This window comes from Gossypium hirsutum, chromosome A09 (assembly GCF_007990345.1).
Source record: "Gossypium hirsutum isolate 1008001.06 chromosome A09, Gossypium_hirsutum_v2.1, whole genome shotgun sequence".
NCBI classification, from domain to species: Eukaryota; Viridiplantae; Streptophyta; class Magnoliopsida; order Malvales; family Malvaceae; genus Gossypium; species Gossypium hirsutum.
In genome coordinates, this window is record NC_053432.1 from 13,013,463 (window position 1) to 13,040,570 (window position 27,108).

Sequence of the window (27,108 nt, forward strand, 5' to 3'; positions counted from 1 at the left end):
TTCTTCATCGATGCGACAGCCGAGATATCGGTTGCCGAGAGTCATTCTATATATTTTGCGACAAAAGAACAACATCACTGAAGCACTAACACCGCGAACGGTGCGGCAACAGAAGATGTGTCACTTTTTTCATTTGGATTCCTTGGCACGATTCGCGCCGGGGGTTTATTGGTTTTGCATCGAAAAGGTTGATCTTGACATCTCACCCCACCCGATGAGAAAAGGGACGAAAAGACCAGCCGCTTCAGCACGCAGGGGTGGCAAGAGGTGACGATGCACCTGCACTACCTCCGTTGGGCAAAAGGACGAAAAGACTGATCGATGGTGACCGAGGCTCCCGCGCATCCAAGTACCAAGGTGCCGATGGTACCCGAGGCTCTCGAACAACCAAGGGCCTAAGTTGTCGATGGTGTCCGAGGCTCCCTCAAGACCAAGGGCCTAGGTTGCCGATGGTGCGGAGGCTTTCGCAAATGCAAGCACCAAGGTGCCAATGGTGCCCGAGGCTCCCGCACATCCAATCACCAAGGTGCCGGTGGTGCTCGAGGCTCCCGGACGACCAAGGGCCTAGTTTGCCGATGGTGTCCAAGGCTCCCGTACATCGAAGGCACCAAGGTGCCGATGTTGCTCGAGGCTTCTACACATCTGAGGCACCAAGGTTCTAATTGTGACAACCCTAATTTGAACCTAGTTGGAAAGTGGTTTCGGGACCACAAAACCGAGTCACAAAAATAATTAACCACTATATTCTATACTTATAATATGTGCAAATGCATGTGTGAAAGTTTCATGCTTTGATTTTATCATTTGTATGTGAAATTTATTAAATAGGACTTATGTGAGACATTTTTGAAATGTGATAGGTTAATTTAAAATGGTCTATTAATGCATGTTATAAAAAAATGGACTTGCATGTCAAATTGTCCATTTTTGATAGTGGCCGGCCATGATACATATTATATGTATTTTATATTAATATTATTTTCAACTAAATGAATTAAAGAATTAAGGGAAATAAAATATTGGGTAGTGGGAGGAGAAACCAAAGTGGTTCATCTTTGCTCCTCCATTGCCGAAACTAGAAGGGAGAAAGAAGAAAATTCTTGTCTAAATTTCAGCTAAGGTGATTGCTAGAAGAAGGTATGTATAATGCCACTCTTGGAAATGTATGCATAATTTGGATGATTAGTTGGAATTCTACCTATTTCTTGGTTTGAATTTAGGTTATTTTGGAGGGTTGAAATTCGGCCAAGGAACTTGAAATTCTTAGTAGATGCTTTGATGTCATTAGTATGGATAATTATGTTGGATATGTTGAGTTGTTAGTTGTTTGAGCTTGAAAGTTAAGGTTAGTATTTGTTTATAGGATTGCCGAATTTAAATTTAGGGAGAAAAGAAATAAAGTATTCGGTCATGCTATAGATTCATGATGAAAAATGTTTAATGCTTTATATGTTATATAATTGTACTTGTGAGTGAATTTGAGAATTTCTAAATTGTTGTTGGGAGGTGCCGAATGTGGTTTTGGATGTGTCTTAAGGAATAAATTGATGTGGCTAGAGTTTAAGGACATTCGGCCAAAGGTCTTATGTGCTAGCAAATTCGGTATAAATGTTTAAGTATTATGCATTTTATATTTGATGTCTTGATGAATAAGTAGTGGTTTATTGAAGTGAAAAAGTTAAATTTTGAGTTTTAGTGAAGTATGTGCATTCGGCATTTCTTAATTAACATTAGAGATGAGTGCATGAAATCGGCTTGTGTATTTGTGAAAATGCTGAATGTGAACTTGAATAATGATTTGAGCACGATATGTTGTATTGAGATTATGATTAAGTGAAATTATATATATATGTGATGAAATTGATTGGTGATATACATGTTTAAATAATATGAATGCAAAGAGTTGTGAAAGAGTAAATTGTAGTAAATCTGCTCGGGACAGCAGCTGTAACGTGAATTTGGAAAAATCACCATAAATTGTGGGAGTGGAGTTAGAAGCTAAATAAATTATGTAATTAAATCTTAATGAGTCTAGTTTCAAATGAAATCAACGAAAACATATTTTAACTTCTGTACAATTAGAAATTTAATTCGTAGTAAAGGGTGGTCAGATTAGTCAAACAGTGAAACAGGGGAAACTTTACGAAAAATCTGGTATTGATTGGCCAAACTAAAAATTCTGAAACTTTTATGGATAAAAGATATATGAGTCTATTTTCAGGTAAATTTTACATCAATTGATTTGGAGTTTCGTAGCTCCAGTTATAAATAATTTAGTGACTGTTGCTCAAGAAGACAGCTTATTGTGAATTTGTGATTTTGTGGTAAACATTGATAAAAAATTTGTTAATGAGTTGCTTAATGTTTTCTTATAAACTTACTATGATCTATATGTGTGAAAGTCGAATATATATATTATATTCCTGAAGTAATGCTTGAATAGTCGAATAATGACTAGTTTAAAATTTTTGAATTTAAGCTCAATAACTGTTCAAGTATATCCGAGGTAAGTTTTGAGTAGTCACCTTTAGTATATAATTGATGATGGTTTGATATGTATATATATTAGATGAATTGTGACCTTTTGGTTCTACTTGAATTAAGTTGTGTGATAAATAATTTATGTATATGACTTATAGTCGAATGGTCACTATGGGTTAAGCTTGAATGATGAAATGGATATGTAATATTTATGTATGACTTTTGAACCGAAATGTAAATGATGGTGTTAATATGGAGCTTGTATCCAAATGTAGCAAATGACTACTAATGTGAGATGTTGAATGAGATGTGTTAATATATGATTAAATATGCATGATATTTGATGTGTATCCGGGCTTAAAGACCCACAGGCTATATGCTGGAATTATATCTGGGTTACATCCCGCAGGCTTCGTGCTGGTATTATATCAGGGTTTAATCCCGCAGGCCTAGTGCTGGTATTATATCTGAGCTTAAAGTCCCATAGGTTTTGTGCTGGTGACTAGATTCGGGTTTTAAACCTAGCAGGCTTAACGCCAGTGATTCGAGTAAGATTATGAATTCGAAAGTTCGAGGTAAACTACTATTGATTATGTATGATACATTATGATATTCAGGTACGTATTAGGTACTCGTATGTGAATTGATTTTTTTAAAAGTGAATTAGTAGTATCAAAGAATGATATATGTGTGTGAATGATTATTATATCTACGAATAAGAGCATGACCTATTCGGTCGATGTCTGTCATTACATGAAAGTATGTGACTTAAATTAATTGTATGAGCTATAAAGTAAAGTAAAGTATGTGCTGAAATTTCTTTGTGTATTTATATATTTATATACATATATATTCGGCCAATAGTTTTTTTTAATTGGTGTACTTGTGTATATTCGGCCAAGTGATTTGTAATTAGAATATTCGTTTTGTGATACTAAATGCTCGTTTTAAATGACAAGTTTTAGTTGTTTGAATTGCTTAAAACTTACTAAGCTTTGAAAGCTTACTCTGTTCTTTATTTCTCTGTTTTATAGATTGTTGATTTTGGCCACCGACTCGGGGATCGTCAGTAGTTCATCACACTATTGATCATTTTGGTACTATTATATTTTGGAGTTGATGTGGCATGTATAGGTTAGACTACTGAGAACAATATTTTGTAAATGTAAATATTTAGCCATACGAATATGGCATATGATCTTGAATGTTTGTATAGTTTTCAGCTTGTTGGATTGTGTTTAATGACTATATGAATGTGATAATTAAATGTTTAGTTCGGTAACACCTCTTAACCTTAATCCAGCGATTGGATAGGGGTTAGGGGTGTTACACTGATACTGCTCGAGGCTCCCGCACATTCGAGGCACCAAGGTGCCGATGTTGCTCGAGGCTCTCGCACATCCGAGGCACCAAGGTTCCAATGCTGCTCGAGGCTCTCGCACCACCGACATTCTAGGTTGCCGATGGCATCCAAGGCTCCAGCACGTCCAAGTAGCAATGTGCCAATGCTCCCGCACCATTGGCGTCCTAGGTTACCAATGGTGCATGATGCTTTGACACGACCAAGGGCCCAAGGTGTCGGAGGCTCTTGTTCCAAAAAGGAAGGGACCGAGATGATTCAAAAGGGGAGGGAATTGGGGGAGGGATCGGGATGACTCGTAGCATCATTTTCTATATTCCAAGATCGCTCACCAGAGCACCATCGAGAAAGCTCGCCAGAGCACCACCGGGAACCTAACCTGTGGTGGGGGCACAAACGTCTGGGCATGAAATGGGCATGGGCAGTGCCCTGGACATCCCATACTCGCTCAATATCACCTCCCCCATAAAGAGCTAAAAAAACATGTCAATGTGCTACTAGGCGGCATTCTTTTTTTGAAAAAAAAAATGACCACAAGGGTCAACTCGTATTATTACGTAACATCACAAATTATAGCATCCCTCAATAACAAAGCCATCTTGGTCCCTCGCGATAGCGCCCAAGCCACTGCTCCCATTAATAACAGCAGTGTCCACTTTCACTTTGATGTAGCCAGAGGGGGTTTTCTCCATTCTTTAATCGTCAGAGTCAGAGGAATAATAGCTGGCTCTGTCAGATTATAAATGAGAAAGTCCTTGCTTAACATGGTCACCCTTTCCCAGACCGTCACCGCTTCATCCATTTTCCTTTTGAAAAGCATATTATTTCTATCATTCCAGCTGTTCCAAAGCAGAGTTAAGAAATCAGCAACAACTTTCTTATCCAGCACACAAAAAACATCCTCCAACCAATCGATGCAGTTGGTGTATTCCCCAGTAAGCAGTCTATTGTTTAACCCACCAGTAGCCAAAATCTCACGAGCCTTTCGACAGTCTTTCATGGCATGAATCAGTGTTTCTTCTCTGTCTTTGCATCTCGAACAAATGTTTTGGAAACCCTGACGGATGCGAGCAATATTGTCGAAAGTGGGGAGAATGTTTTGACCAATCCTCTAGCTAAATATTTTGATCTTTGGGAGCATCTGAAGCTTCCATAAAGCACGCCAGAAAAATCTGTGAGGGCCTAAACCCACTTTCTTAAGAAGCAGCCATGAATAAGCTGACTTAGACGTGTAAAGTCCATGCGGGTTTTGCATCCACACCCTCGTGTCTTTAATACCATTATGGGGAATGGGCAAATTGCAAATACACTCCCCCAAACTTTCACCATAAATCTCGATTATCCTTTCCCTATTCCACCGCTTGTAATTATGGTCCCACAGATCCTTGACCACTCTCTCGTCATGATTAAAAGGAGACCGACAAACCGACTCACCTTGAATGCCATCAACTCCCCAATGATCCTTCCTAATATCGATCGTGTTGCCATCACCTACTTGCCAAAGGAAACCATCCTTGAGAGCATCAACCACCTTAGCAATGCTCGTCCATGTGAATGAGGGTTTATCACCTTGTTTGTAACTGAACACATTGCCATTCGGGAAATACTTGGCACTTAACACTTTGAAACACAATGTATCCGTATGCGTCATAAGCCTCCAGACCTGTCTGCCCAGCAAAGCCAAATTGAACAGCTGTAGGTCCCTAAAGCCCATGCCTCCCATTCCCTTGGGATAGCACATTTTTTCCCAAGCCATCATGGCCCAGCCGCGAGCTTTGTCATTGTTATTCCACCACATACGACTAATTTTTGTGTGGATTTCCTCGATAATGCCTTTTGGAGCCAATAAGACCGAGAACGTATATGTCGGAATAGCTTGCATAATTGACTTGATGAAAACCTCTTTCCCTCCGTATGAAAGCAAGTGTTTTGATCAACTCCTGACTCTCCTCGACATCTCTTTTTTTATTTCGAACAAAAAGAAGAGCGTCATCGGCAAAACATAGGTGATTAATACGAGGCCCGTTTATGCTAGCCCGAATACCCTTAAGCAAATTATTATTCTGAGCACGAATCAAAAATTTTGAAAAAGCTTCCATACAAAATAAAAAGAGATAAGGAGATAGAGGGTCCCCCTGTCTAAGGCCTCTTTTCGGCATAATTTTTTCAGAAAGAGTAGAATTGCACTTCACCACGTAACGAACCGATCAGACGCACTTCATGATATTCGTCACCCAAGCATCGGCATAGCCCATCTTTTTCATCACCTCCTCAATGAAAGCCCACTCCACTCGATCGTATGCCTTGCTCATATTGAGCTTCATAATGAATCCTTTGTTTGGACCATTCTTAGCACTTTGAAGATAATGGACTAGCTCATGGGCAATCAAAATGTTATCATGGATCATCCTTCCCAGAACAAAAGCACTTTGATTTTGGCTAATGCATAACGGAAGCGTTTCCTTCAACCGGTTGGCAAGCACTTTCGCAACAATTTTGTATATCACCCTACAAAGACTAATGGGCCTAAAATTAGTCATGTCCACTGGCTCTTTAATTTTAGGGATTAAAACAATTAAAGTATCATTTAAACAATCCATATTTTTATCTCCCGTAAGAATATCAAGGCACAGATTAATAACGTCCTCTCCAACAACGTCCCAGTTTTCTCTGAAGAAATTTCCCGACAATCCGTCAATTCCCAGAGCTTTCCTAAAATCCATTTGATTAAAGGCCTCATTGATCTCGTTCTCTGTAAAATCCTTCAACAATTTTTTATTAACCTCCCCTGAAATGCATCTCTCTATATAGTCCAGGTTAAGCACACTATTAGAATTTAAGTTTGACTTAAACAAGAATTGAAAATACTCCCTGATGGCTTTACAAATATCAACAGTGTTATCCCTCCAGTTGCCGTTGATGTCTTTTAGTCTAGCAATGTGGTTTTTTTCCTCCTGTTAGTAGCTCTGACGTGAAAAAACCAAGTGTTCCTGTCCCCCTCCTTTAGCCACATAACCCTCAACCTTTAAGCCCAGAATTTCTCCTCAATATCCAGTAAATTGCCAAGCTTTAAACGCATAGCTTTGAGTTTATTACCCTCATGGTTGCTCCCCTGGCCATCAATAGTACAATTTATCTTCGCCTGCAGCGACCCAATTTGATTCCGCATTTGCTTAAGCTTCTTATACTGCCACCTTCCAAGCTCATTGCCCACAATCGAAATCTTCTCCAAAGTATCCTGGGAACCACGCTGCCAAGCTTCCTTGATAATCATTTTAGCTTCCTCATTTCTAGCCCAGCAAACGTCATACTCAAAAGATAGTCTAGGATCCCTAAGACCATCTCTCGGCCTCCTACCATCCGTGTCTAAACTGATAGCATCATGGTCAGAGCTGGACTGCCGAATCACCCTCGTTTCCAGGAAAGGGAAGCTGTTAACAGCATTGGCGGACATAAGGAATCGGTCAAGCCTTTCTTTAACCCTGGTTGTGCCCTCCCTGTTGTTGACCCAGGTGAGCCACCCATTGTCGATCTTCAAATCCACCATCGACAGCTCATCAATAATAGAGTGAAAGTCCTCCATAAGAATAGTTGCCTTTCTCCTACCCCCTTCTTTTTCTGCCTCATCAAATAAAGCATTAAAGTCACCCCCAATGATCCACTTTTCATTCACCATCTGACCAACCCTTCTAAGCATATTCCAAGAGCTCTGTCTTTTATTAGGGTCAGCATTACCATAAAAACTCTTGAAGTGAATGGGGCGGTCATTCTCAACATGGATCAACGAGTCAATATGGTTGCTGGAATAGGTTTGAATTTCGACCTGTTTGCTATCTTTCCACATCATAACCAGCCCCCTACTTCTGCCTTCTGCGTTCACAGCCAAGCATCCCTCCATTCTACACTTCCTACGAACAGAATCAAATTTGTTAGCATTGCTTTTAGTCTCACAAAGGAAAATAATATCCGGATCATTTGCAACGAGAAGTTGCTTCAAATCATGAACTGTCGCAGGGTTTCCAACCCCACGACAGTTCCAACATATTATCCTCATGGTTCCTGGCGGGGCTGGTCACCAGCCACCGCCTTAAAAGGTGATACACTCTCCATTAATCTCCTCCTAACAACTTTGCATGGACTCTCTTCACTGTTGTTTCCATTTGGCCCCCTCATGCGCTTCCTCTTATGCTTAAACCATCCCATGCAGTCACGTATAAGCTTATGACTTCTTTTTTCCACAGGTGATGTCGATATCGAGCCTTCTTCACCCCCTTCTCATTTCCTTTTTGGGCTGACTGCCCACTTTCATCCCTTGAATTTCTTTGACTTTCCTCCTTGTCCTCATTCGCAGTGATTGTTGTCTTAACTATTTCCACCCCATTTCTCCTCATGTTCTTCTCCTGGTTCGGGTTCACAAAAGGGGCCCTCATCCAACTTCCATACTGGGCATTTGAGTCATTTATCCCAGCACCCTCCCTATTGTCTTTACAATTTTTAAAAGTGTGTCCTATCAACCCACACACGTAACAAAAGTCGGGAAGCCTCTCATACTTTATAACCCCTATCGTTTCCCTACCATATCTGCTCGCTAGCTTCACAATCCTCCTCAATGGTTTTGAAATATCGATTTTGACTTTTAGTCTCATGAATTCTGTCCACGCACCATTTCTGTCTTTCCAATCTATCGCCACCAGTTCACCTATGGCGTTCCCCACTTCCACTGCCAGTTGGCGATCCATGAGTTCAATAGGGATATTGTATACTCTTAACCAAAAAGGCGACAGCCCAAACTCATAAGAAGCTATGTTCTTTCCCTTCACAAATGGTACCATTGAGAATAAGCATTTGTCGAATAACCAAGGCATAAGATTGAGAATTCAGCATCGATCCTCCAAGCATCCGAACTTGACTATGACAGCCCCTTCTTTTAATGCAACAAAGTCCACCTCTTCTTTTGTATACCAAAGAGACTTAAACACCCTATACATCGCTTCTCTGTTCGGATGCTCTGTCGCCATAACCTTGCCCACAGCCCATGACTCGAAACCTTTGACGTTTTTTCCATCATTTGTACTCATAATTTGAACCGATTCTTCTTCCAAGAACTTCAACTTTCCCAGGAGCACATTTATCTCATCAGTCGATATTGTCGTATCACTATCTGGCCTTTCCTCCATTAGTCAATCGAGAAGAAAAAGCGACCACGAATGGCCAGAAAGAAGAGAAAATAGGCCCCGAGACCAAAAACCCTCGAGACAGCGAAACCTAGCAGACCACAATAAGACAAAAAGAAAACGAGATACAAGAAACGCAGCAACCTAATCTAACAAAGACGAAAAGAGAAACTTTAAAACTTTCGAAGAGAAAAAAAGAAAAACAAAAGCAGAGACAACCAAAACACGAAATCAGATAAAAGCAAAAAGATAAAAAAGATGCTAATAGACTACACCAACTTCACAAGAATCAGCCCAGGTGAAAGAAAATAATTCCCATCAAGAAACCCAAAGGGAACTACTCCAGAGATGAGAAAGACGAAGCACCCAGAAGCGACAAAAAAAATTGAACAAATAACATGCCAAGAAAACCGTACATGCATGCAGAGCAAAACAAAAAGACGAAAGGGTTTGAAAGAAACCGTTAATCCATGCAGAAACAATGAAACAAGAAACGTAGAAAAGTCAACAGCACCGCCACTTTTCACATCCATCGTGGGGCCCGCCTCAAAGCTTTTAGTGATTTATCCCAAATAAAGCATGCACTTCGTACGTAAACATTGAAAAGCGTACCCAACATACCAAGAACCAAAAAAAATAGTAAAAAAGGACAAAAATCACCGTGAATAATCGTTCAACTCGCACTACAAGAAAAACGTCTTTTCCAGCGTTAATCAAAATCAGATCATTCCGCAACAAAAACAAAAACACCGAACAGTAACAAAATACAAACCAAAGAACAACAAAATAAGGCCACGCCACACAAATCAGCACCCCCTAACCCTCCAAATTGCCACAATATTCAAAAGAATACAGGCAGACCCACGAACAAAAAAAACAAGAAAAGAAATCACCCAAATCTTGGAGAAAAACCAAAACACGCTACGCTGCTGCTGCTGCTACCAGGCAACCTACCAGCTACCAGGCGCTACCAGTCGACATTCATGTGTCTAAAATAGGGACAAGTTTCAGATGTCTGAAATAGGGACACTTTTTTCAGCCCAATGCTCCCCCACATCTGAGGCACCAAGGTGTCGATGTTGCCCAATGACCCGCACCATGGGATGGCCTATGTTAGGATGTTGCCCAAGGCTCCCGCACATGCCTGAAATGGGGACAGTTTTTTTTAGGCCACCTACACTTAGTAGTTTTAACTGAAAATTTTTTCTATTGGCCCAAAAGAAATACAAGAAGCCGAATGAAATATGGCATGATGGCATGGCACGACACTATAGAAAATTGAACAAGTACCCTGACCACCAACAGTTGGGAGCTCATACCCGCACCACCATGGCCCCTGTTGTGCCATGTTTCCTAAGGGGGCGGTACAGCCAAGTGTTTAACTCAGAAATTTTTCTATTGGCCCAAAACAAATACAAGAAACCGAATAAAGTATAGCATGATGGCATGGCACGACACGGCAGAAAATTGAACAATTGCTCAGACCACTAATAATTGGGAGCTCACACCCGCACCACCACGCCCCCGTTATGCCATGTTTCTCAAGGCGGCGGCACAGTCAAGTGTTTAATTAACTCCTTACACTAAGTCCCCCACTTGGGGACCCTAGGGTCGGGACGTGAAAAAGAACAAGAGGGGATCGGAAGGGAGATGAGGGGAGGGACAAATCGAAGCGATAAAGGGCTGAATCTTAGTGGATCGTGGCAGTAAGAATAGTATAATGGTGATGATGAATGTTTCATGTCGAGGAGTGGATGTAGTCCTTCTTTCCTATAAGAATGCGAAAAATAATTAGAGAGTAGCTATGAGTGTATGACTATGGGTAAGACAAGCGATTTTGAATAAGGTATGGTCTCTAAACAGAATATGACAAAGGAGAATACAATAAGCACAACCTAGAGATGTAGAGAATAAATTATTCGCCAAGAAGAAAAAGTGAAGTATCAAACACTAGACTTGTTACGATGAAATAAATCAAGTACTTATATTTTATCTCACTAAGTTTTGATGAACTTACTATGAATGTATTGATTTTCAAGAATATAAAGAAGAGTGTGTCGGGAGGCGATGCCAAGGTTACACTAGGAAGCGGTGGTCCATGCTGATATGCATAGAGAGGAAGAATGAAAGAAAGATGTATGCAAAGTATTAAGGCTATATGATAGAGACCAAGCTATACGAAAAGCCATTAGGCAAAGTTAAAGCCTACACATATGATCTTAAGTAATATTTCAAATACATATAACTAGAAAGGGCGAAGTCTTAAGTAATGATCTTCGTAATTTATTTTATGAATGTAAATGCGAACATAAATTGTACAAAGAGTTAATTATAATAAGAATATATGAATGATTCAGTAAACAAAAGTAGAAAATTTTATTAGACATTGCTAGTATAAGTTATATAGGTTAGTAGAAAAAGTCTAGGTTACATCCATTTTAGGAAGTAACAGCCAATACTCAGATCCGGTCGATCGGGTCAAGTGGAGATCATTACACATGTTACTACAGAGACAGTTGGGCGAGCAATTGAGGAAGGAGAATCCCAAGTAGACCATTATGCAACAACTATCACAAAGGAGGCTTCACTTCCGTTGGTACTTTAAGCAACACTTTAGGATTCAATAAGAGAATGGTTGTTTATCTAAGATCGTCTATTGAATCTCATAGTCGTATGATTGTCATGCTACAACTTGAGATAAGGTCATGTAGTAGATTTCAGACACTAAGATAGCATTAAGGAATGATCTACAAAGCAAATGATCCTTGCACTGTTGTTCACTCAGTCTAGTAATCTTGTACTCTTGATTCGATGGACTAACTTGCTTCTATTTGGATTGACCATCTTTAATCCTCATATTCTTCAATATTCATTTGGCCTTGGTCCAATAAAGAGAGTATGGCTCTTTGGTATTCTAGTTGGCAAGTTTCTTGAATAAAAAGGGGGAGTAAAAGCTATAGAAAGCTAAAGTTGTATTGAGCTATGGTTGTTGTGTTGTGATTGTAATGGTGATCCTATATGGGAAGTATATGTCCTTTGGAAGCTGTCATGGGACCTATTTACGTTTGCTGAAGATGTTTGTATTTGCCTTCGTGACATTACATTTTTACTAAACTTTTATTTTGATTGGTCTATATAAGCCTTAAATTGATGATAATGTTATGGAATTGATATTTGGAGCCACGTTTGTAACACCCCTAACCCGTATGCATCGCCAGAACAAGGTTAAAGAGTATTACCGGAGTTTACAGTTCAATTACAGTTAATTCATGTCATTTATAATTCATTTCTAAAAATCAATCATAATGTCCCTCATATGGGTCCTCAATGCCAAAATACATATTAGAATAGAGTTGGGACTAAACTAGAATCATAGACAATTTTTCACAAAATCTCAAAATTTCTCTTAGGTACAAGGGACACACGCCTGTGTAGCCAGGCCGTGTGGCTCACACGATCAATGACATACTCGTGTCCTAGGCCGTGTGGGCATTCGATGTAAGGTACACAGTCGTGTCCCAGCCCGTGTTCAAATTAGGGTAGCTACTGACATGGGTCACATGGCCAACCACACGCCCGTGTGCTAGGTCGTGTGGAAAATTTAAATTTCAAAAATAGGTACAGGATTCACACGACCAAGACACACACCCGTGTGCTGGGCCGTGTGCTTCACACAGCTGAGACACACGCCCATGTCTCTACCCGTGTGACCAATTCTGAGCATTCTGTTTCTCAATTTTTAAGATGCAAGGGACACACAGCCAAACCACACGCCCGTGCGTATAGTTGTGTGTCACACAAGGTTGAGACACACGCCCGTGTGTCTACTCGTGTGGAAAAAATAAGGCTATTTTCCTAGCCTTATTTCTCACTATTTTTACCTTACATCTATGTCAACACTTTAATATATTCAGCAACCAATTCAAGGCATATAAATCAAACTAATATTCGAGTTTTATACATGTCATGTTGCTCTCATTTTCAAGCATTCATCTTACCCTTTTCTAATCATATATTTGCCCAAGTGTGATTATATCTAAGTTACTAATCGAAGAATATTCACATATCAAACATGATATAACTTCATGCATAATTATATTAAATATGTTATCATTAGTTATTCCAATGGCTAATTACAACCAAAACATTTACATACCCTTACTTGCCACCATTAGCCTATAGATGTCATTATATCAAAGTAAGTTTCCTATTTATAGCAAAACGAGCTGGAGGATAGTGTGATGATGCTTCGATCGATCTTTAACCTTTACAAGCTTCAGAGCACTATAAAATAAAGGAAAGTAAACCTAGTAAGCATTTAATGCTTTGTAAGTTCGTATAACAATAATTTAACTTACCATATTTATTCATTTATAATAAGCATACAAATCATGCATCCAAATTATTTTGGCTAACTTCCTAACCACATGCACTCATCCAACATGTTAGTCATGTAAATAACATAAAATTTTAATCAAACAGAGATGATCTCATCACGCTACAAATTTTTAGGTATTTCAAAAACGTTCAAAATATAATTCATTTAACTCATAGTTTCTCATTTCGGGAGTCTTATCCATTGAATCATTGAAATTTCGATGGATACTCAGGATAGTAAACTTAAGGTGTACAAAATAATAATCTGTTAATTCATGTTCAGGGTAACCCATTAGGGCAAATAATCAGGAAGCACTCTCTCGAGCCATGTAATAGGATGCTCATGTAAGCTATATTAGGAAGCTTATCTGGGCTAGACAGGAAACTCATAAGAGTTTTAATTAGGGAGCTCATAGAGCTTAACAGGTAACTCTGAAGAGTTATAATCAGGAAGCACCAAATAGCCATTTAATAGGAATTCAAGCGAGCTATGTCAGGAAGCTCATAAGAGCCTATATTAGGACACTCATGAAGAGCTGCGTTTGTGTCCGTAATAAATGCTGGATCACAACCGATCGAATCATGTAACAAGACGCTCACAAAGAGCTGCAGTAGTGCACAACACATGTAGGATCGCTACCGATCAGGATGCTCATAGGAACTATATAATAGGAATGCTCAAGAAGGCTTTTAATAGGATTGCTCATCTGAGTTATATTCTGTCAGAACCATAATCAATATGGGGAAAATGCTGTATCCATCGAATTTCACTATTCAAACGAAACTTATCATTTTCTGAACATTAACGGGTATGTGATTATTTCATACATTTATAACATTTATATAATTCATATAAACACATACCACACTCAATTCAAGCATAAAAATAAACACAATTTAGTTACACGAACTTACCTCGATACTTGTTTGTATACAAAAATCTACTAATCTGGCACTTTTTCTTTTCCTCGATCTAACTTCATATTTGAGTTTTTCAGATCTAAATATATAAATTTAACATCAATTTAATCCATTTCATACTCAACTTAAATCAATTCACTTCCTAGGAAAATTACTATCTTGCCCCTATACTTTTCATAAATGACAATTTTGTTCCTAAGCTCGGAAAATGAAATTCATGCAATTTAATCCTTATTTCAAGCCTAAAAAAATTTTACATGTTACAATAACAGCCCATGAATTTCAAAAAAATCAAATTTTTTCCATGAGTTTTACCACTTTTCAATTTAGTCCCTAAATCATGATTTCATCAAAATTCTCTTTGTAAAAGTTGTTTATCTATCAACAACCTTTCATTTTCTATCATAAATTTCAAAATTTCAACATATTCATCCATGTTAAAATTTCTATACTTTGATATCTTTGCATATTAATCCTCAAAATAGATAGATTAAGCTATTCCGATCTCGAAAATATAAAAATTACTAGAAGTGGGACAAGAATGCTTACGCAATTGAGCCAGCTAAGCTTTCTTGAGCACTTTTCTCTGACCTAGGGTTTCAATGTCTTAATTTGGGGACGATGATACAAAATGATGATATTTTTCTATTTAATTAAAATATCATCTTTTATTATTTTATCTTTCCAATTTAGTCCTTTTCATTTTCTAATTTTCCATGGATGATTCATCCAAAAATATCTACTAACTTTTCTTAATGGTCTAATTACCATATAAAAATCGTCCCTTATACGAGCCCACGAGGCCCAAAACATACGTCAAGGATGAATCGGGACTAAACCAAAAACTTTCAAATTTTTACAACACTTAGAAAATTTTCTTGTTTTGGAGAGTCACATGCCCGTGTAGGTAGGCCGTGCGGTCACACACGCCCGTGTGGCTCTAGGACATGCCCGTGTCCTCAGCCCATGTAACTCTCTGACTATAATGTCATCATCTAAATAAGGTCACACGGCCAAATCGTACGCCCATGTGCTTAGGCCTTGTGGTTATTTAAATTCCAAAAATTAAGTGCAGACCTCACACGGCCTGAGCACACGCCCATGTCCTAAGGCCGACTCCTTCACACGGTTGAGACACATGGCCGTGTCTCTGCCTGTATGTTTACTACTAGGCATACTAATTTTCATAATTAGGGTGCAGGGGACACACAGCCGGATCACACGCCCATGGGGCAGACCGTCTGTCACACACGGCTTAGTCACACACGGCTTAGACACATGCCCGTGTGTTTACCCTGTGGACAATTTTGACGCTATTTTCCAAGCCATTTTCCACCCTTAAACACTTACACACATAATTTCATTTCATAGCATGTAACATGGCACATTTAATTACACAAGAAAACACATTCATGGTTAATCCATGACTTCATAATATGGACCTATCATATACTCCAATCATCATACTACCATATGGCATTCCACACCAATTTCATGCATCATTATAGTTCTTCTTTCAAGTTACTCAATTGCACCATTATTATGGTCGTACCTGTTAGTCCCCATTCATTCATTAACCACATATGCCACTCATCTCACATTATCATCCATAAGCAACCAACCACATCAAGCATAAACACATTTGCATGCATGCATAAATAATTAAGGTTATAACCCAATAATCAATATGAGCCATCTCTCATGGCCATTTACAAAATGAATCAATATTATCATAAGCCAACACCTTTGGCTACATCAATATGACATATAACAAAAAAGACCAACACCCTATACATGCCATACTCAAAATAATAAGTCTAACTATACCCAATTATCCAATTGATAATGTGATAGAGTCTCCGACGGTTTACGACCCCCGAGCTAGCTTGGCGACACTATAAGAAAAGGGAGAGAAAGGAGGGTAAGCTTTAAAGCTTAGTAAGTTCACATGCAAATAAAATGCAACTTAAACAAACATTAATCATACATTAACATATTGAACATAATCTTGTATTCTTAACAACTTCTCAATCGTATTTTTCACATAAATATACATATGCATATTCTTACCATAAGTTCATCATATCACTTGGCATTCTTATGAGTTCGATGTACATACCTGTGCCCACTTGCACAACATAACTTACTTTCTCGTCTTTTTCATATTCATTAAGATTACACATTACCCATTAGGCTTTTCTTTGGATTACCCGTTGAACACTTGGAATACTATTGGATACATCGAAATTTCACACCTAAGTGCCCCATATATAGCCAACGCTACCTCATATCTCATATCATATGTTGCTCGCTTTCGAGCTACTCACAAGTCTATCCATACAAGCTATCAGGTATCTGCAACTCATGCTAGATTACCTAGCCGTTGGTAAAAAATACCAGACTAGAACCCAGAATGCCAAAACATGTGTCATATATATCATGAACTCAAACCACAACTCATGAGTTCAGATTACATAGTTCCTAGTGATATGTCACTTGTATCCTAAACTATTCCTAAGGTTCAAACAGGATTCTTCGATACCACATATCTGTCAAACTTTCTCGTAATGTCAATTTCAATATCCATAGCACCAATCACATACTCATGAAATATTCAAAGCATAATTCATAATAAAAGTGTAAGAATTTAAACACATGATACAACATCACATTAAATATGTATATACTCACCATACATGCAATATTAAAGCATCTAAAGTATGGTACATGTTTCATTCTTTGCAAATGAACTTACCTCAATACAAAATGATAGAAACGAGCCTAATCCTTGTAAACTTTGTTTTTCCCCGATCAAGACCCAAATCACATTTTTCTTGATCTATAATGCCAAATTTATCTCGTTCAATACATACATTGGTCAAATCGACCCATAACACAAACTTTGGTAAAATTATCATTTTACTCCTAACTTTTCACTTATTTACAAATTGGTCCCTAGGCTCGTAAAATGAAATGCATGCATTTTCTTGGTTACCCAAGCCTAGCAGATTCATATTCTAACTCATATCATCCCATATTTCTCATTCAATCACATCTCTAATACCCATTTCTTCATCTTTTACAATAAGTCCTTTTTTGGTATTTTCACTAAAAATCACTTAGTAAAAGATGATTATCACACATCAAACATTCATATTCCTCCGTTAAACAACAAAATACAAGCATGTCACACATGGGTAAGTTTTTGAACATGAACGCTAGCTTAAAATATTGGTAGAAATAGCTAGATCGATTGATGACAACTTCAAAAATGTAAAAAAAATTAAAAACGGGGCCTGGGAGCACCTACAATCAAGCTTGAAATGTTGAAAACCCAAGCTGTGGAGACTCCCTAAATTTTGGCACCCTTAGAGAAGATGGAAATCATTTTTTCTTGATTTTTTCCCTTTTTATTCTTTTATTAACTAAATGACCAAAATGCCCTTAAGACCTTTCTTTCAAATTTTTCCTATTCATGCCCATTTTTGTCCAAAATTTTATAACTTGGTCAAATTGCTATTTAAAGACCTCTCACTAATAATCCAATGAATTTCATGCTCAAAGCTTTTATAACATGTATTTTGCCACTTATTCAATTTAGTCCCTAACTTCAAATTGGACACTTTAGGCATAAAATTTCTTCATGAAAATTTCATACAAACATGCTGTAATAGCCCGATTTAGACCCTAATGGAATGGTGGTTTCGGGACCATGAATTTGAGTCTAAAAAATATTTAAAAATTATTTTCTATGTTTATTTTGTGTGAATTTATATCTGTGAAATTTTCGTGATTTAATTTTGTTGTTTGAGTGTCCAATTTAATAAAAGGACTTAATCACGTAAATTGAGAATTTGGTAGTTTAATTTATAAAGCGCTGATTTGTTATTGACTTTATAAGTGGAAGCTTTTAAATGGAAAATAACCCATAGGTTTATTATATAGACGGCAATAGGTTTGTAAAATATGGTTTTAATATAAGTTCATTAAGGGTAAATTAGTAAAAAAATAATAAAAGTTAATATATTATAAAATATAACATAAAACAATATCGCTCATATTTTCTTTCCACCATAGCCGAAACTAAAACAAAGAAAAGAGAAAAGAAAAACCTAGTTCGGCCAATTTCAAGCTCAATCAAGGTACGTGCTTAGCTTAGTTTTTGATAATTTTTACATTTTTGAGATCGTTGCTTAGTAATCTTCAAGACCCAAGCTTTAATTTTTTATTTTGATGAATATTTTGATTGTGCCATTGTTGATAGCTTGTTATTTTTGTTGTTTGATGATGAAATATGAAAGATATGTTTTAGATTAACATATTTTGTATTGGAGTTTTTGATGATTTTCAGTAATTAGGACTAAATTGCAAAAATAATAATTTGAGGGACTAAAATGTGAAATAAATGAAATAAATAGGCTTGTATGAACATAGGAATATTCGGCCAAACATGGGTATCTTGAAATTTTGAATATTTTGTGTTTTGTACAATAGGGACTAAATTGTAAAAAGTGTAAAGTCAGGGGTAAAATGGTAATTTGCCCATTTATGTGTTTTTGGACAAAATTGAACGAAAATATGTTTGAATGAGCTTAATTTGAATATGTTTAGATTAAGAACCAAAGAAATCAGATTTGGATCGGGGGAAAATAAAAATCGTCGACTAGCTGCCCTGTTTCGTTTTATAACGTCCAAGGTAAGTTTATAAGCAAATAGATGTGTTTAATTGTAGTTAAATACTAAATATACATGCTGGTATGTACAATATGAATTTATACATGCTTTTGCCGAATGTGAATAAGCTTGGTAACCATGTACAAGAATTCATTTCGACCGAGTTACGACGTCCGAAAGCCCCATATGAACCTTGGGAATAGTTAGGATACATATGTCATGACATAGGATTTTGAAAGCCCCATATGAACCTTAGGAATAGTTAGGATACATATGTTGTGACATAGGATTCCGATATATTTGTGTGAGTAAGATCATGGCATTGATATGTGATTCCGATATATGTGTACGAGTAAGACCCTGTCTGGCATAGTGGCATCGTTATGTGACTACATGTAAGACCACGTCTGGGATGTTGGCATTGTACGATATGTGTAATTGTTAAAGTGTCCTATCCAATTCTGAATGGTTCATCGGGGAAAGGTAAATCAAGTTCGAATGTGTTAATTGAGCTATGTGCCAGATATGAACTAATATGTTACTTATTTGAGGTAAGTTAAGTAAAAACCTTGGCTATTTATTATAAATCTTGGAAGGTGCAAATAAAGAAGAAAATGTGTATGCTATATGTGTATTTGGCTTATTGAATGAATAGTTAGTTGTCATGAATAACTCTTATATATGTGTATGTATGATGAGGTATTTTCGGTTATATAATTAATATATGTATCTGAAATATTATTTCGATAATTGAGATTATGCAATTGAGTGAATATGTACTAAATTTTAATATGACTATTTGCCTTTAGAAGTTGATTACTAGCATGGTAAGTGACTATATGAGTATTCGGCCAAATAAGAATTATGTGTGTATAATGTCATATTGTGATTCTTGAACTTATTTAAATGGTATAAGCATGTTTGATTATTTGCTGACATGTTGGACCCGAAAGTTGAAAGATAATGATTAATTAATTTATGTAAGTATTCGATCAAGGTAAAAAGAAATGGTATATGAAAATGTATCATTGTATCTTATATGTGGGTTTAAGGTTAAGCATTGGTCATGATAATATAATTCGGTTTAATTAAATAGGTTGATATATTATTGGACTGTTTATTTGCTTATGGCTTACTAAGCTAAGATAGCTTACCTTGTGTGTCTTTGTTACTCAATTTTATAGATTTTGGATTCAAGTTACAAGCTCGGGGATCGTCGGCAAAGTCCATCACACTATCTGCTGTTTCGGTATTTAAATAGTCAAACTCGAAATATGGCATGTATAGGTTGGATTTCATTTTGAAATATTAGATTTTGGTTGTGTGTAATTTAGCCATGCGATGCTTGAGTCTGGTTTGACTGAGCTATAGTTTGAGCTTATTTTCAATTATTATGCTATGAGCCATGGATTGGAGGTAATTATGGTATGTGTTTTGAGTATTGAATTTGATTATAGATCTTAGATGTGGTATGAATGTGGTTAACATAGATGTGTATTATACTAAGATAGTGTATGCATGTGGATCTTGCTTATTATACTTAGTTTTGATCTAATATGTTTTAGTAATAATAACTAATGAGATTGGTTTTGATAATTCGGTGATGGAAATTTTGGATAGGTGTGTGGATTGAATAATGTGATTCGGCTTTGCATGGTATTAATAAGGAAAATGTTCCATGATTGTTTTAGTCATCTACTTGGTATGAATTCTATTATTAAAGTGTGGCCTTGGAACCTAGCGCAAATTTGCAGTTTGTATATAAACTTTAAAGCATGTTCGGTTATGTTATAATGTATTAAATTGTATGTGTAATTGTTTGCTAAACTATGAAATAATTTTTAAATTAATTTTGTTATGAGTGAGTGTTGAAGTTGTTAATTGTGTCCGAAAATGGTATAAGTACAAAAAATGTGGTAATGTACTTGACCTATATGTAACATGTTACACCTTTTATATATATTAACTACAAGTATGAATTACTATTAAGCTCTATTCGAAACTGTTTAGATGCCTTTATTTATACATATACATATATGTTCGAATGGATTCATTAAATTTTATTAATGAGCAAAATATGAAATTCATATAGACTAATAGAATGGTGCTACATGTAGGAATAAAAAGGTTAATACTGAAATTTATTTCCATTAATGTATAACTTATGCAAGCGCACGACTTATTTAAGAATAGGTCTAATATTCAACATTAAAGATATTGATGTGTTATATGTTTGGTATCTGTATTAGTTATGCTGATGTACTTTGAATTATATTTTTTTATACTATGTGATGAATGATATAACTATTACATTTTGATATATGAATTGATTATACCATTGATGTGATTAAAATGTCGAACTGCAATTTATAACGCATACTTGTATGAATTGTAATATGTTCGGTAATGCCTCATGACCCTAATCCGTCGACAGATACGGGTTAGAGGTGTTACATTTTATTGGTATCAAAGCTACGATTTTAGTCGGTTCTAGGACTAACGTAACGTGTATGAGTCTAGCTATACATGACATATTATATACTACGATAATTTGATGACTTCTGACATTTCAAATGTATTTTCATATAGTAAATGGATCCCGACAGAGCTGTAGCTGATGATGTCGAGAGTGTAGCACCTGCTCCTGAGCAAGGGACATCGCCGGTTGATTCTCGACCGATTTCGAGTAATCAGAAAGGAGAGGCTAGACAAGCCTTTTACCAAATGATGAATGATTGGTTTACTCAGTATATCCGGACAAACCCAGTAACACAACAACCTCCACCCCCAACTAATCCATCTTCGATGCCCACTGTACCTCAAGTAAGTGATCCGTTGAGATTGTATAAGCCACCTGTTGATAATATCAAAAAACATGGGGCTGAAGAGTTTAAAGCTACTGATGATGATGATGCTGAAAAGGCTGATTTCTGGCTTGATAATACTATCTGTGTGTTTGATGAGTTGTCCTATACCCTAGATGAATGTTTGAAATGTGTCATATCATTGCTTCAAGATACAACATATCATTGGTGGAATACCCTAGTATCGGTAGTTTCGAGAGAACGAGTGACATTGGAATTCTTCCAGACTGAGTTCCGTAAGAAGTATATCAGCCAGAGATTTATTGATCAGAAGTGAAAAAATTTCTAGAGCTGAAACAGGGTCAGATGACTATGACAGAATATGAGCGAAAATTTGTGAGACTCAGTCGGTATGCCTGAGAGTATGTTTCCACCAAAGCGATAATGAGTAAAAGATTTGAAGATGGGATGAATGAAGACATTAAATTCTTAGTAGGCATACTTGAGATAAAAGAGTTTGTAGTATTGGTTGAATAAGCATGCAAAGCTGAAGAGCTTAGGAAAGAAAAAAAGAAAGTTGATTTTGAAGCTAGAGACTTGCGTAAGAAATCATTCAGTAAGTCAATCCAGTTGGCACCAAAGAAGTTTTGAGATGATTTCAGCCATTCAAAAGCCACATCGGGTTATTCTCGATGAGACCAGATTAAACCACCAGTGAGTTTGAGAGCTACCTCAGTAGCCAGTGTGGGTAATGTTAGAGCAAATCAACCCGAGTGTAAACACTGTGGTAAATGACATCCCGAAAGTTACAGATTGCATGATTGGGCCTATTTTAAATATGGATCGACAGATCTCTATATTCGAGATTGCCTAGGGTTAGCTGAAGAGAATCCAGTACAGAACTCGAGAGCGGGTAATATTGTAACTCGAGGTAGACTACCTAGAAATACGGGTAATGTGAGTGGCAGTCAGAGAGGAAATAAAGATACAACAGTCAAGTCTGAGGCTCGTGCACCTACCAGAGCCTATGCTATTTGTGTGCGAGAAGAGGCTTTATCCCCAGATGTTATTACTGGTACATTCGCTCTTTATGATACTAATGTAATTGCATTGATTGATCCTGGTTCGACTCACTCTTATGCGTGTGAGACATTAGTATTCAGCAAGACTCTGCCTGTTGAGTCTACTGAGTTTGTGATTAGAGTGTCAAACCCCTTGAGTCGGTGTGTTATGGTTAACAAAGTGTGTAAGAATTGTCCCTTGATGGTTCGAGATTTGTGCTTTCTGGCTGATTTGATGTTGCTACCATTTGATGAGTTTGACATAACTCTGGGTATGGATTGGTTGGCATTACATGATGCTGTTGTGAACTGCAAGAGAAAGACCATTGATCTACGAAGTCAGAATGATGAGGTTATCCAGATTGAAGCTAGTGATTTGTATGGTTTACCAGCAATAATTTCTTCAATGCTAGCTCAGAAATATGTGAAAAAAGGGTGTGAAGCTTATTTTGCCTACGTGCTTGACAGTAAAATGGCTGAAAGAAACATAGAATCAGTACCTATTGTATGTGAGTATCTAGATGTATTTCCTGAAGAATTACCGGGTTTGCCACCTATTTGGGAAGTATATTTTGGCATGGAGTTAATGTCTGGGACAACTCCGATATCCATAGCTCTGTACAGAATGGCACCTACAGAATTAAAAGATTTGAAGGTCAGTTGCAAGAATTGACAGATAAAGGTTTCGCGCGACAGAGTTTCTCTCCTTAGGGTGCACCAGTACTGTTTGTGAAAAAGAAATATGGAACTATGAGAATGAGCATCGATTATAGACAGCTTAATAAGGTGACTGTAAAGAATAAGTATCCGTTGCCATGGATTAACGATCTGTTTGACCAACTGAAGGGGGCTACAGTGTTTTCAAATGATCGGGCTACTATCAGTTGTGAGTTAAAGACTTTGATGTGCCAAAGACTGCTTTCAGAACGAGGTACGGACACTATGAATTTTTAGTTATGTAGTTCGGACTCACTAATGCACCTGTTATTTTCATGGATTTGATGAATCGGATCTTCAGACCATATCTGGACTAGTTTGTGGTTGTGTTTATAGATGACATTTTATCTACTCTCGTGATGAAACTGAACATGTCGAACACTTGAGACTTGTGTTGCATAAATTGCAAGATAAGCAGTTGTATGCGAAGTTCAGTAAATGTGAGTTCTGGTTAAGCGAAGTCAGTTTTCTGGGTCATGTGGTATCAGCATCGAGTATTTGGGTTGATCCAAGTAAAATTTCAGCTATACTTGATTGGAAACCTCCGAAGAATGTTTCTGAAGTCCGAAGCTTTCTGGACTTGCTGGTTATTATAGACGGTTAGTGAAGGTTTTCTTTATGATTGCAGCTCCGATGACGAAGCTATTGTAGAAAGATGTTAAATTCGAGTGGTCAGAGAAGTGCCAGAAAAGCTTCGATCAGTTGAAAGCCCTTTTGACCGAAGCTCCAGCATTAGTTCAGCCAGAATCGGGTAAAGAATTTGCTATTTGTAGTGACGCATCTTTAAATGGTTTGGGTTATGTTTTGATGTAGGAAGGCAACTGCCTCGAGGCAGTTGAAACCGCATGAAAAATAACTATCTGACACAAGACCTGGAATTGACAGCTATTGTGTTTGCGTTGAAAATTTGGCATCACTATCTGTTCGGTGAGAAATGTCATGTTTATTCTGATAATAAAAGTCTAAAATATTTGATGACTCAGAAAGATCTGAACTTGAGACAACGCCGATGGTTAGAATTGCTAAAAGACTACGAGCTTGTGATTGACTATCACCCGGGAAAAGCTAATGTTGTTGCTGATGATTTAAGCTGAAAATCACTGTTTCCTTTACATGCAATGAATGCGCATATGGCCATGTCTGATGATGGTTTGATAGTAGTTGAATTGAAAGATAGACCTTTATTTGTTCAACAAATTTGTGATGCCCAGAAAGTTGGAAAAATGAGCTCAGAGTGATACAGATGCTGATTCAGAATTCAGAGTTGATGCTAGTGGTTATTTAAGATTCAGAAACCGAATATGTGTTCTGAGGAATTCAGAGTTGATTTAGATGATTTTGAATGAAGCTCACAGTAGTCGGCTATCTCTTCACTCAAGTGGTATGAAGATGTATAATGATCTGAAACAGCTTTATTGGTGGTATGGTATGAAACGAGACATTTTTGATTTTGTTGCAAGATGTTTAGTCTGTCAACAAGTAAAAGCTGAACATCAGGTACCTTCTGGATTACTTTAGCCTATCATGATACCTGAGTGGAAGTGGAAGAAAGTTACTATGGATTTTGTATCTAGTTTACCTTTAACACAGAGCAAGAAAGATGCAATCTGGGTTATTGTGGATAGATTGACTAAATCAGCTCATTTTGTCCCGATACATACAAACTACTCGCTGGATAAGCTGGTTGAATTGTATGTTTCTCAGATTGTGAGATTACATGATGTGCCTATGTCTATTGTCTCGGATAGAGATCCAAGGTTTACATCACGATTTTGGAAGAAACTGCAAGATGCACTGGGTACAAAATTACATTTTAGTACTGCTTTCCATCCGCAAATAGATGGCCAGTCTGAACGAATCATTCAGATACTTGAGGATATGTTGAAATGTTGCATTCTCGAGTTTGAAGGTACGTGGGAACGATACCTACCTCTGATTGAATTTGCATATAATAACAGCTTTCAGTCGAGTATCAAAATGGCACCTTGTGAAGCTTTGTACGGTCATAAGTGTCTTACACCATTGTACTGGACTGAGCTCAGTGAAAATAAGATACAAGGGGTTGACTTGATCAGAGAGACTGAGCGGAAAGTGAAGCTAATCCGTGAAAGTTTAAAAGCAGCATCGAATCATCAGAAATCATATGCGAACTTGAAACGTAAAGATATAGAGTTTCAGATCGGAGATAAAGTCTTCTTGAAAGTCTCACCGTGGAAGAAAATATTCAGATTTGGTCGTAAAGGTAAATTGAGTCCGAGGTTTATTGGACCGTATGAAATTATAGAGCGTATCGGGCCAGTTGCTTACAGATTATCCTTGCCACCTGAGTTAGAAAAGATCCACAAGGTATTCCATGTTTCAATGCTCTGTAGATATTAGTCTGACCATTCACATGTGATTAGTCCGACTGAGGTTGAGATTAAGCCCGATATGACATACGAGGAAGAACCGATTCTTATTCTGGCTCGTGGATTAAAGAGTTGTGAAATAAGAAAATTTCGTTAGTTAAAGTACTGTGGCATAAACACAGGGTTGAAGAAGCAACGTGGGAGCTAGAAGATTCAATGAGAGAATACTATCCGAACCTATTCACTGGAAAGATTTTCAGGGACGAAAATCCCTAAGGGGGCAGATTTGTAAAAGCCCGATTTTGACTCTAATCGAAACGGTGGTTTCGAGACCATGAATCTGAGTCCAAAAAATATTTAAAAATTATTTTCTGTGTTTATTTTGTGTGAATTTATATCTGTGAAATTTTCGTCATTTAATTTTGTTGTTTGAGTGTCCGATTTAATAAAAGAACTTAATCGCGTAAATTGAAAATTTGGTAGTTTAATTTATAAAAGGCTGATTTGTTATTGGCTTTATAAGTGGAAGCTTTTAAATGGAAAATAACCCATAGGTTTATTATATGGACGGCAATAGGTTTGCAAAATATGGTTTTAACATAAATTCATTAAGGGTAAATTAGTAAACAAATAATAAAAGTTAATATATTATAAAATATAACATAAAACAATGGCGCTCATATTTTCTTTCCATCATAGCCAAAACTAAAACAAAGAAAAGAGAAAAGAAATGTAACGCCCCAATTTTCGGGAATCCTGTGAATGTTGGCATAGGTTTAATTATGTTAGTGGGCCTCTAGAAAGCCCAAACTTAAGATAGAACCCGACAATTTTAGTTAATTTTTGTTCCATAAGAAAAAGGGGGTGAAATTATGAAATAGAACCTATGTGAAAATGTTTGAAAATGCTATAGGCTAAATTGAAGTGGCCAAATAAATAGGAGTGCAAAATAGGAGGATTTGCATAACAAACCTCCCATTTTACATGAAGTGGCCAGCTATCATGTTGTTGTAGACAAAATGTACACTTGATATCCATAATTTATGGTACAAATTGATACAAATTGATAATAGGTTAGGTAAATGTTCCATGATAATGGGTTTGGTAAATGTTTCATGATAATGGGTTAGGTAAATGTTTCATGATAAGAATTTCATGTCTTTTGTATTAAAGAATTAAATGGATGAAATA

At 37.1% G+C, this 27,108-nt stretch overlaps 1 protein-coding gene and 1 non-coding gene across 2 annotated transcripts in view; both read right to left on the minus strand.

The window, feature by feature from the left end:
• The window catches only part of LOC121207226 (5.8S ribosomal RNA), a 156-nt gene extending 113 nt beyond the window's left edge, over positions 1-43 (minus strand). The window contains exon 1 of the ribosomal RNA XR_005902320.1: positions 1-43. This exon is cut by the window's left edge and continues 113 nt beyond it. This is a non-coding gene — a ribosomal RNA (5.8S ribosomal RNA).
• Positions 44-6,866: 6,823 nt separating this feature from the next.
• Positions 6,867-7,895, minus strand: LOC107889935 (uncharacterized). The gene has a single exon (XM_016814466.1). The coding sequence runs from the start codon at positions 7,893-7,895 to the stop codon at positions 6,867-6,869; it is 1,029 nt and encodes a 342-aa protein (XP_016669955.1).
• Between the last annotated feature and the right edge of the window lie 19,213 nt (positions 7,896-27,108).